This window comes from Antechinus flavipes, chromosome 2 (genome assembly GCF_016432865.1).
Source record: "Antechinus flavipes isolate AdamAnt ecotype Samford, QLD, Australia chromosome 2, AdamAnt_v2, whole genome shotgun sequence".
Classification (NCBI taxonomy): Eukaryota; Metazoa; Chordata; class Mammalia; order Dasyuromorphia; family Dasyuridae; genus Antechinus; species Antechinus flavipes.
The window spans coordinates 259,050,215-259,067,382 of record NC_067399.1 but is presented as its reverse complement, the minus strand read 5'-3'; the positions used below and the strand labels follow the sequence as shown (position 1 = coordinate 259,067,382).

At 42.5% G+C, this 17,168-nt stretch overlaps 1 protein-coding gene across 1 annotated transcript; it reads right to left on the bottom strand.

The window, feature by feature from the left end:
* Positions 1-950: 950 nt before the first annotated feature.
* Positions 951-17,020, bottom strand: STPG3 (sperm-tail PG-rich repeat containing 3). Its single transcript, XM_051976903.1, has 8 exons — positions 16,601-17,020; positions 16,177-16,424; positions 15,575-15,741; positions 15,138-15,272; positions 12,301-12,389; positions 11,836-11,920; positions 11,563-11,682; positions 951-11,102 (listed from the first exon to the last, which is right to left on the bottom strand). Exons 2-8 carry the CDS (start codon positions 16,287-16,289, stop codon positions 10,969-10,971), a joined length of 843 nt encoding a protein of 280 aa, XP_051832863.1. The 5' UTR covers positions 16,290-16,424; positions 16,601-17,020; the 3' UTR covers positions 951-10,968.
* Positions 17,021-17,168: the final 148 nt, after the last annotated feature.

The window sequence follows — 17,168 nt, the reverse complement described above, 5'->3', positions numbered from 1 at the left end:
AATACTGCTATTATTGTATAGTGTTCTGGTTCTGCTCACTTTACTTTGTATCTATTCATTTATGTCTTCCCAAGTTTTTCTAAAACCAACTCTCATTTCTTATAGCACAAATAGTATTCCAACACAATCATGTACCACAGCTTGTTGTCGCTTCCCCCAAAAATATGTATCTCTCAATTTCCAATTCTTTGTCACCATAAAAAAAAAGCCAATATAAGTGTTTTTATTCATGTAAGTCCTTTTCTCTTTTCTTTAGTCTCTTTGGGATACAGATCTAATAGTGGTGTTGCTGGATCAAAGAATATGAAGAATTTTATAGTGTTTTGCCATAAGCCAGACTGGCTGGATTATATGTCCCGACATAATCAATCATATTCCACAAACCCTCATTAGAATAGGTCTACCTTTCATTTTAATATTCATTCAATACTTGCTAATCAATCAGATTTAATTGCTACCCTTAAGGCATATAAATGTTGACTGGGTTTCATGAGGGGTCTTTAGCATTCCAAAGTGCCACTAACCCCTTTCATCAAATATTGTTAGCATGATGAATGATTAATTATCTAGAAACTATGTCAATCTTTTTCTTTTTCATTTTGTACTTTCTTGTGCATAATTGTGGAAATATGTATTGAAGAATTGAAAATGTTTAATATATTGGATAAGTTGCTATGTAAGGGAGGGAGTGGGAGCAAGGGAGAGAGAAAAATTTTGAAACACAAAGTTTTGTAAGAGTGAATGCTATATGGTCACCTACTCTGTTTACCTCCCAGAAAAAAAAAATGATCTTTTCCTTTTGGGTATTAATTGTCATGATTTTTAGAAACTTCAACAGAAAGGTTGAAAGAGGCTATACAATACCTGTCCTTTCAAGGTTAAATCCAACAGAAATAAAATCTTTTAAACTAAAAAAAAAAAAAAAAAAAAAAAAAAAAAAAAGAGTGAATGCTATATATAACATGTATAGGACTGTTTGCCATCTGGGGAAGGGGGTAGAGGGAGGGAGGGGAAAAGTCGGAACACTACAACAGAAGTGTTCAACCATAGTACACTGGAGAAATTAATTTTTTGCGGGAATAGAGCTTCCCTTCCATTATGAAGTTGGGGTTTTCTCTATGGAAATTATTTTGCATAAAATGAAGAATGCTGGCAATCCCACTTTTTTAAAATTGTTCATAAGTGACTCATCAACTCTTAGAAATAATTTTAGAACTAAAGCTTCAACCTAACTTGTAAAGTTTGTTGTTACCTGAGGAAATATTTTGGCAAATCTGGAATATCCCAGATTAGTGAATTTTCCTTAATTATTAATTTTTTTCTTTTAACCCTCACTCTTTCCCTTACTGGCAATGAGCCTACTCAGCCTCTATCCCTGCATTCCTGGACATGCCAAAAGAAAGCCTAGCTTTTTCTCAATTCTGGTAGCTCCTACTTTATAGTCTTCCCCACCTTTATAGTCAAGACTTGCATTCAAATGTAAGTTGAAAACTATCCTAAATTTAACACCCTATAACATTTTGACATTATTATTCATGAAGCTCAGGTCACACTGTGCCTTTCCAACTTTAGCTTCTGATGCTTCACTACATGAATCTAGTTCATTCCCACTTTTTCGCCTTTATTAATGCTGTATCTGATCTGGTAGCTTCTTCTTCCTTCTCTGATATGACTTTATCCCAAGCTTTCAGCTGTGCTCTTAAGAACAACCCTTGTCAGAGATGATAAAAAAAAAAAAAAAAAAAAAGGGAAAGGGATCCATATGTGTAAAAATGTTGGTAGCAGCCTTTTTTGTAGTGGCTAGAAACTGGGAAACTGAATGGATACCTATCAATAGGAGGATGGCTAAATAAGTTATGGTATATGAATGTTATGGAATACTATTGTTCTATAAGAAATGATCAGAAGGATAATTTCAGCGAGGTTTGGAGAGACCTACATGAACTGATGCTGTGAAGTGAGTAGAACCAGATCATCGTACACAGAGCAATAAAAAGAGTATATGATGATCAAATGTGAGGGGCAAGGCTCTTTTCAACAGTGAGGTGATTCAGGCCAGTTCCAATGGACTTGTGGAGAAAGCCTTCTGCACTCAGAGAAAGGACTGTGGGGACTGAGTGTGAATCATAACATAGTATTTTCACTTTTTTTGTTGTTTGCTTGCTTTTTTTCTTTTTCATTTTTTCCTTTTTCATTTTGTACTTTCTTGTGCATAATTGTGGAAATATGTATTGAAGAATTGCAAATGTTTAATATATATTGGATTAGTTGCTATGTAAGGGGGGGAGTGGGAGCAAGGGAGAGAGAAAAATTTTGAAACACAAAGTTTTGTAAAAGTGAATGCTATATATAACATGTATAGGACTGCTTGCCATCTGGGGAAGGGAGTGGAGGGAGGGAGGGGAAAAGTCGGAAGAGAAGTGAGTGCAAGGGATAATGTTGTAAAAAATTATCCAGGCATGGGTCCTGTCAATAAAAAGTTATAATTATTTTTAAAAAAAAAGTATCTATATGTACCAAAAAAAAAAGAATGCTGAAAATTATGCATATATATATATTATTAAAGCTTTTTATTTACAAAACATATGCATGGGTAATTTTTCCAACATTGACCCTTAAAAAACCTTTTGTTCCAAATTTTCCCTTCTTTCTCTCCACTCCCTCCCCTAACAGGTAGTCCAATACATGTTAAATATGTTGAAATACATGTTAGATCCAATATATGTTTACAACAGTTGTCTTGCTGCACAAGAAAAATCAGATCAAGAAGGAAGAAAAAGAAAAACTGAAAAACAAAATGCAAGCAAATAACAAACAGTGAGAATGCTATGTTGTGGTCCATACTCAGTTCCCATAGTCCTCTCTCTGGGTGTAGATGGCTCTCTTTGTCACTGAACAATTGGAACTGGTCTGAATTAATTCATTGTTGAAGAGAGCCACACCCATCAGAATTGGTCATCGTATAGTCTTCTTGTTGCCGTGTATAATTATCTCCTTAGCATCACTTCATGTAGCATCACTTCACTTAGCATCAGTTCATGTAAGTCTCTCCAGGCATCTCTGAAATCATCCTGCTGGTCATTTCTTACAGAACAATACATGCATATATTTTGAAAATAAAAAGCTTAAAAAAAAAAAAAAAAGGAACAACCCTTGTTGATAACCATGCTTCACTTTGTATGTGAGGGGCCATTTTCAGTTGTCCTGATCAATATCTTGCCACTGGACAATTATGGCTCCATAGGAGAAAGTAAAACTGGTAACTTTGTACAGCCTTCCATCACATAATCCAATTCACTTGCATATCATGATATCATCTCTTCTAGTGTCATGGATCTCTTCAGAAATGAAGAACAAATGAGAGTAGCAGCAGTATCAACTTTGTACATTTAGGGGAAATGTGACCTCTGATTGGGTAAGAGAACATTCAATGTCAACATAAAAAGATAGCTGGAAAATTGAAAGGCAGTCAAGAAAGGCAAGCTCAGACTTCTTAAAAATTACATTTCATTTTATTTTCTTTCCCTCCCACCTCTTCCTTCACTGCAAGAAAAACAAAATCTTCATTAAAAAAATATATAGTCAAGCAAAACAAACTCCTCCAATGGCCATATTTCCCCATAAAATACATAAAATACAGTTTGTACTCTTGAGTTCATCACCTTTTAGGATGTTTTTGTTTACTTTTTACTCATGTCATAGCTCACCCCCTTGATGCCTTGGTCCTCTTCAAGAACAAAGGACAAACAGCAGCTGCAACCTCTGTGTGATAGAGATATATTTTCTATTCACTATAGTCTTTTGTGTAATCAGCATTTATTGGAAGGAGTTAAATTATCCATAGCAAACTAAGAATTACCCTTCTCTTGAGAGTCATCAGGACTTGTGTTTATTCTGAGCCCTGAAATATTATATTCCTGGACTACCAACATTAAGGCTAGATATAACTCAAGCAATTAAAGTATTCATCAATTGGGGAATATCTGAACAAATTATGGTATGTAAATAGAGTAGAATACTATTGTGCTGTAAGAAATGAAGTAGTTTCAAGGAATATGGGGAGACTTATAAGAACAGAGGAAGAGTGACTTGAGTAGAATCAGGAGAACAATCTACATGATATTGTAAACAAAAAACCCAAAACAAAACAAAAAACCCTAAGTTTGACTGAATAACTCTGATTAATACAATGACCCACTATGATTCTGCAGGTCTGAAATATGCTGCCTACCTACTGACAAAAAGATGATGGATTCAGAGTTCAGAACAAAACATATTTTTATTCATAGCCAATACATAGATTTGCTTTGTTTGACTATGATATTTGTTAATGAGTTTTTTCTTTATTTCTTCAATGAGAAGGATGTGAAAAGAAAAAAATTGTTATACATATATACATAATGTCTATATATCACATACATACATGCACAAAGTATATATATATCTCATGCACCTGCAAAAATATAGATGCTCTTAAAGGTTCATTATTGCTCTGATGACTGGCCAGGTAAATATAGATATAAAAAATTTTAATTTAAAAGTTTCTTTTCATATTTGTACAGCTCTTTTTGTAGGGGCAAGGAACTGGAAATTGAGTAGATGCACCTCAGTTGGGGAATAGCTGAATAAGTTATATGAATGTAATGGAATATCATTGTTCTATAAGAAATGATGATCAGAAAAGCCTGGAAAGGTCTACATGAACTGATGCCAAATGAAGCAAGCAGAACCAAGAACGTTGTACACAGTATCAGCAGAATTATGTGACAATCAAATATCATGGACTTGGCTCTTCTCAATAATGTGATTCAAAACAGCAGATTTGGGATGGAAAATGGCAACCTCATTCAGAGAGAGAACCATGGAGACTAGATGTGGATTGAAGCACAGTATTTTCAACATTTTTTGCTTTGCTTTTTCTTTTCTGTGGCTTTTTTCCCTTTTTTGGTAAAAGTTTAACCAGTTTTCCAGAAAAAAAAATCCACAAAATACACTTTTAGATTTAATCTGCATTATTAAAACGTCTGTTAGGTATGGATAATCAAAACAATAAATCAAGTCCTAATTTGTAGCCTTTGTTGACCAAGGTATAAATGTATGCTATGAAAATTTAACAATCAGCTAGCTAGGTGGCGGCTCTAGCACATCCTTGGCTAGATCCTCCAGATTAGATATCCATGCCACTTTAAGATGAGGCTTGTATTACATGACAACCACATATGTGATTAGTGTGTATATATACACCCATGTGTGCATGGCAATAGGTGATTAGTGTATATACAATGTATGCATGTATATACACATATGTGCATGTATTGCATATATAACAATCACATGTGATTAGTGTGTATATAATGTATATACACACGTGTGTATTGCACATGACCACATGTGATTAATGTGTATATTTAGTAATATATGTATTATACATATGTATAAAATCTATTCCCTATCCAAATCCTACTTAATCTGAGCACTGAATTCAAAGATCTGACAAATAGTCTCATTGGCTTATTGAGTTTGGTTTTATTGAAAGTTATAGAAAGATGTTAGCAGTCTCTAGATAGCTCTAAGCAGGCAGCCAAATGATATATGGCTTCCCAGCTGGGGAAGAAGGGGATGGGTATTTGTGATGGCCAGTGCTGAAGTGTTCCCCCTAGATCTGGAATTCTGAGATGAGGAACCTCATATTTTTTCTTTCATTTTTTTTTTGTAAAGGTGGGGACAGTAAAGAATACCCAAATAAGTAGTCTAGATCAAAATTCATATGTAAAGGGACTAAAGGGACTTGGGTTGAGGTGCTGTTTGAGTATTTTCTCCATCCTAGGTTCAAGTACCAGGTATACTCCAAACTTGGGTGATAGCTGGCTTGGGAACTGTGTAATGTTCTCATTATAGACATACTTTCTCAAAACCACCCAACCTGTCAAAATCTCTTCACTTCTAAACTCCTATAGATTTATTTCATTCACTCGGTATTTAACATAGCATAGAATACCTTTGCAATGTAATTAAACTTGATTTTTATATTCTTTTCTCTCTATAAACTACCTAACAGTACAGACAATGCTTGTTCCATCTTTATCTCCCCACTTTTGGGACCACAATGCTTTGAACCATGAAGGCTGCCAGTATAATTAAGTTTCTAATATTTCCCCAGGACCTCACAAATGCAACTTCCCCCCTTGGTCTCTAGGGGGCTGGGGTGATCAATTACAACTGTTTGCCTCCCTTTCCATATTTGTAAAATGGAGATAATATCACCTACCTCCCTGGATTGAGATTGCAATAATATAGTGCTTAAATAGTACCAGGCATATATAGTGGGAACTATGTAAATATTAGCTGTTATATATTTTTCCACCCTGCTGACAATTCAGGAGACAACCACAAGCCTGGCCCTGCAAAGCCAACCTGAACCCCACAGGGAATTAATTCCTTCTGCATCAAGAAGGGAAAAGTCGTGGAGAAAAGTAAACTAGAGAATGTTTAACTCCAATCCAACTGCTGGCAGTTTTTTCTAACTTCTAAGGAATCTCTTATCTCTAGACACTAAGGAGACTGTCTCCTTCAGTACCTACATCTAAAGTGACAGGCAATCACCTTTGCTGATCTGCTGGGCTCAGTCCTTGCTTCCTTCATTGACAGAATCCATACAACTTCCTGCTCTACTACTTTCCTTGATATTCTCCTCTCCCTCTTTTTCCCCCCTTTCTTGCCCTCCTTTTTCTCTCTCCCTTTCTCTGCCTACCTCCACCCCATCTCTCTGTGTCTCTCCTACGTTTATGCTAGAGCTGTGGGGCCAGACTAGAGTACGACATCCTCTTTTTTCCACAGACAGGGAGAAAATTTGACCTCGGCCAGCCATCACAGCACCAGTGCATCTTAAATGAAGATGTTTGTGCAGGTGCATGAAATACAGAGTGTGTGAGCATGGATGCATGGGACTTACAGTTTTCCACACTGCCAAGGCAGAAGTCATTGAAGAGAGTCAGCTGCGGCCCAGAGGGAGGCAGGGTAACTAGACAGTCTTGGTGGTAGCGAAATGGAGAGGGGGCTGGGGCAGCCCACCCTGGGGTGAAACATGTCCCACGATGAGGCCCGCACCGAGATCAGGCAAAATTTTACAGGGTTGCAGTCTTGCTTCCCTGAACTTTTTCCAGCTTGACCGTCCACTACCAGAACCTTTCTCTTTCTGTTTCCAGGTCCCTTGTCTGAGGCAAGCTTTGAGCTTAGGTCTTCCTGAGCACAAGTCTATTCTCTATTTTTAGCTATCACTCTCTATATCATATACACACATGTGTGTGTATATTATATATAACACATATATATATATATATATGTACACACACACTTTATCCATGATGCCATCTCACTATAACAATGATCCAGATACCCCGCTTTCTTCCTCTCCCTCCCTCTCCCAGGGACAGACTGGAAGTTAGGAGTGTGGTGGGATAAAAGGATTAACCGTGGAACAGAATAGGGAAGCCCAGGGTAGCATTATTTGCATATCCATCTGAGAGATGGCCTCCAAGTCTGCACACAGCTCTCAACCGCCTAAGTCTAGGCCCTGGGTCTTCTCTGCCCACCAGACCTTTTCTAGCTTTTTCATGTGGGTCCCTGTATAAGGAGGAGAGCCAAAGCCAGGCCCCTCCCGGCCCCATACCAGCCACTCCCAAGATGACTTCATTCCTGCACTGAAGTATTTATAGCCCAGGGAGAATCAGATAAAAGCACTTCTCCAAGTGGAACACATAGGTTCATGCTAAGTCTGAGCTGACCTCAAAGGCAAAACTAAGCTGGAACTAGGAAATGAGTGGGGGGAGTCAGCCTTTAAGGTCATCCAGGAGTCATGGAGGCTTAGGCTGGAAAGGGGCCAGAGGTTTCTAAGGCCTGGTTCTGGTCAAGCTCCCTGAGTGTCCTATATCCACTTAGGACCTGCCTCTGGCCCCAGCTCGAGTGCTCCACCCCCAGGTGGTCCTGCCACCTTATTTCTGCAGCTCTTGGCAGAGGACTGCACATATGACCCGAGTCACCCCACAGCCTACAGTGGGTCTGGGAGCACAATCCTGCAAACTCCCCGCTCGGAAAGGCACAGTGCCTCCCAAGGACTCTGCCAGCTGGCCCAGCCACTCCAGGGCTATGGAAATTGAGGCTGCTTTTCAGGCCAGCTGAGTCACACTAGATTGTTGGTCCCCTAAAGGATCAGAGTCGTACTTGGGACCTCAGGCCCCAACTTGGAAGAACTGACATGGGATGGCGGAGCTATGACATCTGGAGACAGGCAAGCATTTCAGGCTGAGATAAGACATGAGGGTATTCTAGCCTCGGCCTTGTAGAAGAGGATTTAGGTGAACTCTTCAAAAATAACTTGGAAAGAGCAATGACTGGCCATAAGGAAGCCTTCTGAGGGAAATAAAGGCATGCAGAGAGCTTGGACATGGGACTGTGGGGCCCAGAGTCTGCCCAGGCCAAAAGGAGACCCCTCCAGAGGAAGGGGACCCTGATGGTGAGGAAACCGGAAGCTATGAAGAGAGGCAATAGCGAGGGAGGACCCGCTTTCAAATCTCTCAGATTGCCATGTGGAACTGGGATTCACTTGATTCTGCTTGGCCTTCAGAAGGCAGAACAAAAACAAATGGAAAAATCAAGGCAAAGAAAAACTTAGTAATTACAGAGGAGCAAAAGGGGAATGGACTGAAGGTCTTCAGGGAAAGCCTGGGTTACCATTCCCTGGGGATTGGAGAGGGCTGTCCTTCCTCATGCAGGGGATTAAACTAGATGACCTTTCCCACAGTAAGAGTAGATGATTTCCTGAGTTCTATAGCATTGTAGAATCAATCAGAAGACAAGGTTCTCTTAAAACAGTGGTGTGGAGAATGGGATCACTCTTTTCTAACTCTAGGATCAGCCCATGAACCTCAAGCACATATCTGGAGTTAAGAATGTTGGATCTGGTATCTGACAAGCTGAGCTCAAATCCCCATTCTTCTACTTTAATGTAATTGAAATCACCATCTCTCTGAGCCTGTTTTCTTTTTGGTAAAATGATTGGACTGCATGGTCTGAGGTTCCTTCTGGCTCAAAATCTATGATGCAATGGTTACTATAAGCACCACTTATCGGGGATACACATTAGCCCCCAAAGTTTGAGCCTCTGAAAGGTTCCTCCCTGTCTTTTTTATAGACAATGCAACTAACTCCCATTTACCCCTCAGTTGATATACACAGAGTGCATTGTCATGGTTTCACTGAGGATGACTTGTTCAAACCAAAATGGAAAAGATTATTTCATGTTTAGAATTTGATGTCATTTCTCCCAAGTATGTCCACTTTGTCTTTTTTCCCTTGGAGCATGAGAATGATGGTCATGGCCCCTGCAGGCACCATGCAGGGTGGGAGGGGATAAAGTGGTTCCAGAGCATTGTCCCCATCATCCTGGGAATTGAGAGAGGGCTGACATGGCCCACTCTGGGATAGAACATGTCTGCAGACGAGGTCAGGCCTGAGAAGAGGCAAGTTGTCACACGAATGCTGCCTTCTCTCTTAAACCTTTTTAAAATCGGCCACCTACTCAACCCCAACGAAGCCAGAACACTCCTGCTCCCAGCACACTGCAGCAGCCCCAGCCAGATAGGATAGTGCGGACAAGGGACCAGACCATCAAGATCTGGAGAAAGGAGAACCAGGACTTGTAGGGGCTGTGGAGGCTCTTGCCCACAGAACAAGCTCCCAAGCAGGCCTATGGCTCAGACCAACCCCAACAACTCCTTAGAAGAAATCTAGACTGGGTTAGCTGAGAGCAAAGCTTCCACCCAACACTACGCCAGGTAAACCTGCTGCCTTTTGGGTCAATTTCGGAGCTTTCTGGGCTAGGCCAATGTTAAATGGGGCTATGGACAGCGCAATCCCATAATGCCTGAGGGAGAGTTTGGGGGGATAGGTGTGTGTTTTACTCAATATTGAACACAAACAGCATACACACTAACACAAAGCTCAGAACTTCTACCAACTAACTCCCTCAGCCAGAGGTCTCCCCCTTACTTTAGGCAAACCCAAGCCCCATTTACCCATCCTGGGACCCCGAGGGGTTTGGAGATTACTCTTGAGTCTTGCCAAGTCAAAAATAGTACTTAAGGATGTCCAGAGGCCAGTACCAAACTGATTGACTTTCCCCTGAGACCTGTCTCCTGAACTGAAAGGACTCCATATCACATGAGGAGAGGTAAAAGATCTAGTATCTGCTACTGGGAAATAAAAAGGCCTTAGTCTTGGGCTGGACCTTGCTCACATAAAGAAAGCACCTCCCAGTGTATAGCATTGACTGCTGGCTTTGACTGAAGCCTGCCCCACTCCCTCTTTGTGCCATCTCCCTTTGGTTCTAGAGCATCTTTTGGGGCAGTTGCCCAGCTTTGCTCTTCAGTGAGGGTCTGAAGCCCTGAAAGACTGCTGCCCTCAGCTTTAGAAACAGATCAAGGCTAGAGTAAGATAGAGAGAAAAACAAATATAGAGACAGAATGAAATAGCAAAAGAGCTAAGAGAGAGAGTGAGGAGGAAGTAGCCCCCAGGACTTTGTGTTCTCATGTATTATATTGCATTTGTAATTGTGTGAGTCTTGCTCATAATACTGGGAGCGTTATTATGTATTCTGCTTGTTCTGAATGTCGTGTGTGTTTTGAATGTCTGTGTGTGGAATAGAAACCATGAATGGAATAGAGAATCTAGGAAAAAACAAAATGTATAACTGTATAACAAGAGAGGCAAGGAGCCTGGGCTGGGGACAAGCCTGGGGCTGAGACAGAGGCCTCTGGTTTCAGAGGAGCGGAAGAAACCCAGGGAGAATTTGTAACCTTTGCGTTCTATCGAGCAGCCCATGGCCCTGGGAGTCCCAAGTTCTAATGTATAGTACAGGCCACTGGGGGATCCAGGTTCAAGAGCGCTTTGAAGGCCCTGGGGTTCCAGGGTCTAGAGGGTGCAGAAGGGCCCGGTCTCATGTCGCTTAGGCCTGCGCTCCCCCTGGATGAGAACTCCAGGGGTTGACGGGAATCGGGAGTTGTAGGAATCTTCGACATAGTATGCAGCTGGCCCTGGAGTATGAGCTATAAGGAGGAGGAGAACTGATGCCAGAATCCGACCCCCCACCACTTTGAACCTGGCCACCCTCTGATTAGCCCCAACACACCTTCTTTCTACATTCTCAGGTCCCACTCTCCAGAAATCCTAATTCTTCCCAAGGTTCCATCTTCTTTGTGAATCTTAGAAACTCTCTTTTTGGACCCAGAGACCCCAGTCTTCCCACTAGAACATTAAAGCTCCATTCCCAGCCTCCTATTTCTGTCCCAGAAACCCTCTCCATTTGGTCTTCAGAGGTCTTCCCAAATCCCCTTCATTGCCCCCCAAAGATTTCAATTCTGTTTCTTAGTCTTTAAAGCTCTCCTCCCCTTCTCATTCACAGATTGCTCATTACTCACTTGAATTCTAAGACCTTCCCCAGACCACTGGTTCCCCAGAGAACTTCCTCCTCATCCTGGGGACAACACTACATACCCTTCTCCTTACCAGGACTGATCCAACTGTTGAAGGTATGGGACCGGCTCATTGAGAAAGCAGGAGATCGAGGTCCTTTAAGCTGAAAGCCTGGGAGAACATTGTAGGTGTTGGGGCTGGGCCGAGTTTCCTCTGTGGAAATAAAGCATAATGAGTGACCTGGAAGGAAAAGCATTAATTTCCCTGTATATCCTCTTTTCCCCAACTTCGACCCTCTACCACCCCAGACCAGAATGATGGTGGGGTATTGGATGGGGTCATGGGACAGCATGGGGCTGCACTTACTGGCCTTGGTAGTCAGCCTCTTGTGGCCAAAGCTGAAGGCAGGAAAGCTGGGTCGGCTGGGCTGCAGGGGTCCCAGACTGCCGGGCTGTGTGTAGTGGAATGGAGATGGCCACTGTAGAGGTGTCCAGATAGGGTACAAAGGGTCAACAGAATGGGTGCTGGGGCTGGAGCTGTGCACAGAGAAGTCTGAGCCCCTGCACCCCCCACCTTTCCCCTCTACCTGCCTTCCACCTGCACAGGGGAGCATCCCATACTGTTGGACCCACACACACGCTGCCAAGAATCCCTCTAGTCTCCGGTTTGGGAACTAGGCCAAGACCTGGGAGGGTGAGTCCATTGATCTTAGTACAGAACCACGGGACAAAGCAAAGGCCTAGAGGCTGGGCCAGGGTAGAACCAGAGTCCAAGGTACAACCTGGGGTCTGGGGCCAGGCCTGAGAAGGGAAAAAAAAAGGTCGTGTGTACCTTCTGCTCCCTGACGAAGTCCGCCTTCTGCGTGAAGGGGCTTTCACTCTGGAACCAGGTTGTTTGCCATGCCCTGCGACCACCACCATCTGCAGGGCATGTTGGGAGTCAAGAAGATCCCAGTGAGAAGGCAGGAGGCAGGGGCTGGGGAGGGAGGCAGGGAGGAGGGTGGGAACCAGGGGGGGGCAAGCGGGCAAGACCAAATGGGGCTGGAAAGTGTTAAGGGGAAGGGGCTAGGGTGAAGAATCGACATTCCCAGCTCCTCTGGCAGATGTGAATACACATCTTTACACGGTCCTTTCCTTTCCCTCAGGCCCACCACCCTGGCTGCTGCTCAGCCATGCTGGGACCAGGAAGGGGCAGGGGCAGGGACAATGGAAACCTCTGAACAGGGAAAGAGATAGGTACCTGTGCACAGTGGTAGGGATGGGAGAGGGTGTAGGGAGCTGTCCCCTCCTCCAAAGAGGGCTCTGAGGGACCTTAACTCTTGGTCACTGCAGGTCCTGGGCCCACTTGGCCATGGCCTCCTCAAGGGAGGTCCATCTCAGGGGACAGCCAGGACTAGAGAACTTTGAAAGAAGCAGGAAATGAGGGGGCGTCTTCCTGGTACTGGGGGTGATCACAGTAAGCTCCCACCCAGTAGCAAGAACAAGAGGTGAGGGTTATACCTATAGGCCAGGAGAGAGAGAAAACCAGCCAGCATCTGTGCCTTTCTGTCACCCCCTACACACCCTCACACACATATCTCATCCCCTCACTTCTCTCTGGTTGGAGGTGTTGGGCTAAGTTCTGGTTTTTTCCCACTCCCACCAACTTTCACATCTCAGATCCTGTTCTACCACTCTGCTGCCCAAGGCTCTTCCTCATCAGACATGCCCACGATTGTGGCAGCTGGTGCTGGTGGAGGGAATAAGGGCAACACTTCTTCCTACTCTCGCTGCCCCCCTCCTCCACAGAGCAACCATTAACTAGTATGTAGTACAAGCAAAAGTTCAAGTTGAAAAAGGAAATTTCTATAGTCTCTTTCCTGGAGTTCAAAGCTAAATATCTAAAAAAGTAATCTCCCCTTGTTGCTTCTATCTTTTTTCCTCCCACTTACTTCTTGCAATCTGGTCTCCAGCTTTGCCTACCCCTCCAAATGAAACTATTCTCTCCAAGACGACCATGAAAAAGAATTAGCATTGTCATCAGTCCTCAGCCTTTTTATTTTTATTTCCTCTCTCTCTCTTCTTCTTCCTCTTCTTTTTTGCTGAGGCGATTGGGGTTAAGTGACTTGCCTAGGATCACACAGCCAGGACGTATTCAGTGTCTAAGGTCAGATTTGCACTCAGGTCCTCCTGACTTCAGGGCTGGGGCTCTATCCAGTGCATCACCGAGCTGCCCCAGTCCTCATCCTTCTTGACCACTTTGCAGTTTTTCACAGTGTTGATCACTATTCTCACTCCTGCTCACTTCCAGATATTTCTCATGTCACTCAACTGATTATTCTCTAATGTAGTTGACCACTCTTATTATAGTCTCACCCATTCTCTATGCATGGACATAGCCAAAGACTCTGCCCTTCTCCCTACATACCCATTTCCATAGTTCAATTATCAACCTTTGCAGATGATTTTCAAATGAATCTATTCAATCCTAATCTTTCTCCTTATTTAATCTCATATTTCTACAATGGTCCATAGGAGTGTCAAATTTCAAATATTCAAAAATGGAATTTCATTTCTACCACTTGAACCTACTCCTCCATACAATTTAAGAGCACTTGCTTCCAGTCACCCAGTTTCACAACCTTGACACCATCTTCCTTCCATTCCTTATCGCCATATCCAATCAGTGCTAATTATTGTTGATTTTACATTAGTGACATCCCCTCACTCATTCCCCTTCTCTCTACTCCTACGCTCACTAGACTGGTGTATCTCATTCTCTCTTGCCTGGATCTGTAACAGTCTTTTCATTGGACTCCTGGCTTTCCCTTCTCCTTTCCAGCTGCCAAATAATCTTCCCAAATCATTCTGTATCATTCTGCAGGTCAATAACCTTTGATGTTACCATTAGACATCTCTAAAACACAAACTCATTTAAAGCCCTTCACACAACGTGGCCCCAGCTTATTTTTCTAAACCAGAGTTAGCATTTTCATCAATCCTCATCCTTATTTTCATTTCCTCTCTCTCCCTCCTCCCCTCCCTTCCTTTTTCCTTCTGTCTCTCTGTGTATCTCTGTCTGTCTTTCTCTGTCTCTGTCTCTCTCTGTCTCTGTCTCTTTTGGCAAGGCAATCGGAGTTAAGTGACCCATTGCACATTACAATCTCACTCTCCCAGACAAACTAGACTGCCTATTCCACATAGTATCCCATCTCCCATTTCTGAGTCCTGGTTATTCCCTGGGCAAAAAAAACCAAACTCCTACATTACTCCCAATACAATTGCTCCTCACCACTTCTTCTAAAGATCTCTAGCTTTTCCCCAAAGGCTCACTCATATACCACCCCTATGGGAAACCTTTCTTGAGATTAGAGGTTTATTCTCCATTTTATCTGTGTATTAACAGTGCTTAAATAAAAGTAAACCTTTTTTTGTACCTTTTGCATAAATAGGAACTCAAAAGCTACTTATTTGATTGGATTGGAAGTTACCAGATGATACATTTGGAATAAAGCTTTTTTTCTCTTCCTATCCATAATGTCACTCAACTCCCTATTCTCCAGCTGAGGGCATACCATTTTTTCCTTTCCCACATGCAAAAGGTTTAGGGGTGAAAACAAGTAATGTCTTGAGATGGGTGAATTGCTCAGGAGGGGGAAAATGTTCTGGGAATGGGTAGGGGGGCCATACCCCGAGTGGGTGTCTTGCAGCTAATGCTGTAGTGAGGATGTGGTGTAGACTCCCGGATGCTCACATCAGGTGCAGAGTACTGGGTGGGCCCTGGAACATCCATGTCTATCAGGATCGGAGGTCGTCTTTCTAGAGCTAGCACAGGAGATGGAACTGAGTTTTACAGGGGCTCCCCCTCTCCCTTTCCAATGCACACACATATACATATATTATATATAAACACATATTTTATATACATATACATATATGTGTATTATGTGTTTGTGTACTTGGGGCTATCTTCCTCCCAATTCTACCTCTGGGTTAATGGATGAACTGTTCAGACTACATACCCTGAGCCCCCCACATTGTTAGAACTGAACTAGTGTCAGACCTGGAGATAGGGCTGCTGTCCATTCCTCCTACCCCACCTCCATTCCACATAGCTCGGCACTTACTGAGTTCTTTTATATGCCTGACCCGGCAAAGATGTGGATCCTGTAACAGGCTGGTTACCTCCAGAGGAATTTTTTGAAGATCCTGGGGCACTGGATGCTTCATAGACTCCCATCTTTCTATATGAGGGTGGGTGGATAGGACTTGATGGATCCCAGACAACTTCTTCCTGTCCAAGGGATAGGATAGATAATACAAAAACAGAACTTCAACATCCATAACTATGCCAGTCTCTTTCTAAACCCCATTCCCCTATCCCATTCCCTTCCTGGGGACCATCAATCCATGACCCTATGTCAGCTTTAACCATACATCCCTTAAAATGCTTTATAAATGTGTAGTATTAATATCAATCCTTTTTACTTTTTTCCATTTCCAACCATAACTTAATTTCTAGGCCCAATCAATCCTTATTTCCTAACCATTCCCCCATCTTTATCAGAAATCCATACATTACCCCAATTTTTTCCATCACAGTTTTCTGAATCCCACTTTTCTCAATCTCCTTTGATCTTTGATTCTTCAAAGACCTCTATCTCTCATTTCCATTCCCCACCACCTTCCCAATGGCCCTCGATCTTCTCCCAAATCTAGGGCCAATTACCCGCTGCTGGGAGGTGCTGGCTGCTTTGTCTGTATACCACCATGGGTCCAGTGTTGACCTCCATTCATATAAAAATTTGCCAAAAACTTCACTGCCTTCTGGTCAAAATTCATCTTTTTCCAATTTAAATATTGTGTTCTCTATGTTGGCTAGTCTAGACTTTCTCCAGGCCAGTCATCATGGTCACATCACAAGGACCTTCTAGTTGTTGCCATGGTGAAGAATGGGGGAAGGGTGTTCTCCTGGTTCTGGAGAGAATGAGATGAAGAAGGTGGTTGAAATTCAGGTACTTGGGTGTGTGTATTTGGGGACAAAGCTGAATGATCCAAATCAGAGCTAGTCCTCTCATCATTAAGGTTTTTTTTTAGCTCAGGAGTACAATGCTTCATAGGATCCTAAAATTATCTAACAGATTATAGCTTACTTCTTAGGCTCATCATCCTTTGGTTGGGGATGAATAAGGTCCTTGTAATGAGTTCTCACTTCTTCCTGGACCTAATATTCATCTATTTTTTTCTTTCTCTATGTTGTTTTCTTGTTCATTCACTGCCCTTTTTCTGAAGCCCTGAATTCCTGACTCCCCAAACTCCTTGGCTCATAGCAAAAATTCTAGGTCAGGGTTAACCTCTTTCTCTCTCTAGAGAAATGTGTGTCCAGGAAGGTCCCCAGAAGACTGGAGAATTCGGTAACCTAGACAATTGGAAAAGATGAGAGAGAAAAGCAAAAAGGAAGAGAGGTCTTTTTTTTGGGGGGGGGAGGCTCACTAGATGGCACCCTTAATGACACCCCAATCTAGCCTATTACATGTTTCTATTTCTCTTTTTGTCCTTTGTGACATAAAGAAAGACAATCTCGACCAATATATTTCACTGGTTCAAAGACTGTCTCTGAATGAAAGACTCTTGCTTTTTTATCCTTCTTCCTGGCCTTATACACACCAGGCTTTCCTTTGGACCCCAGGGTCATTAGAGATGAGACACATACCTCATTGG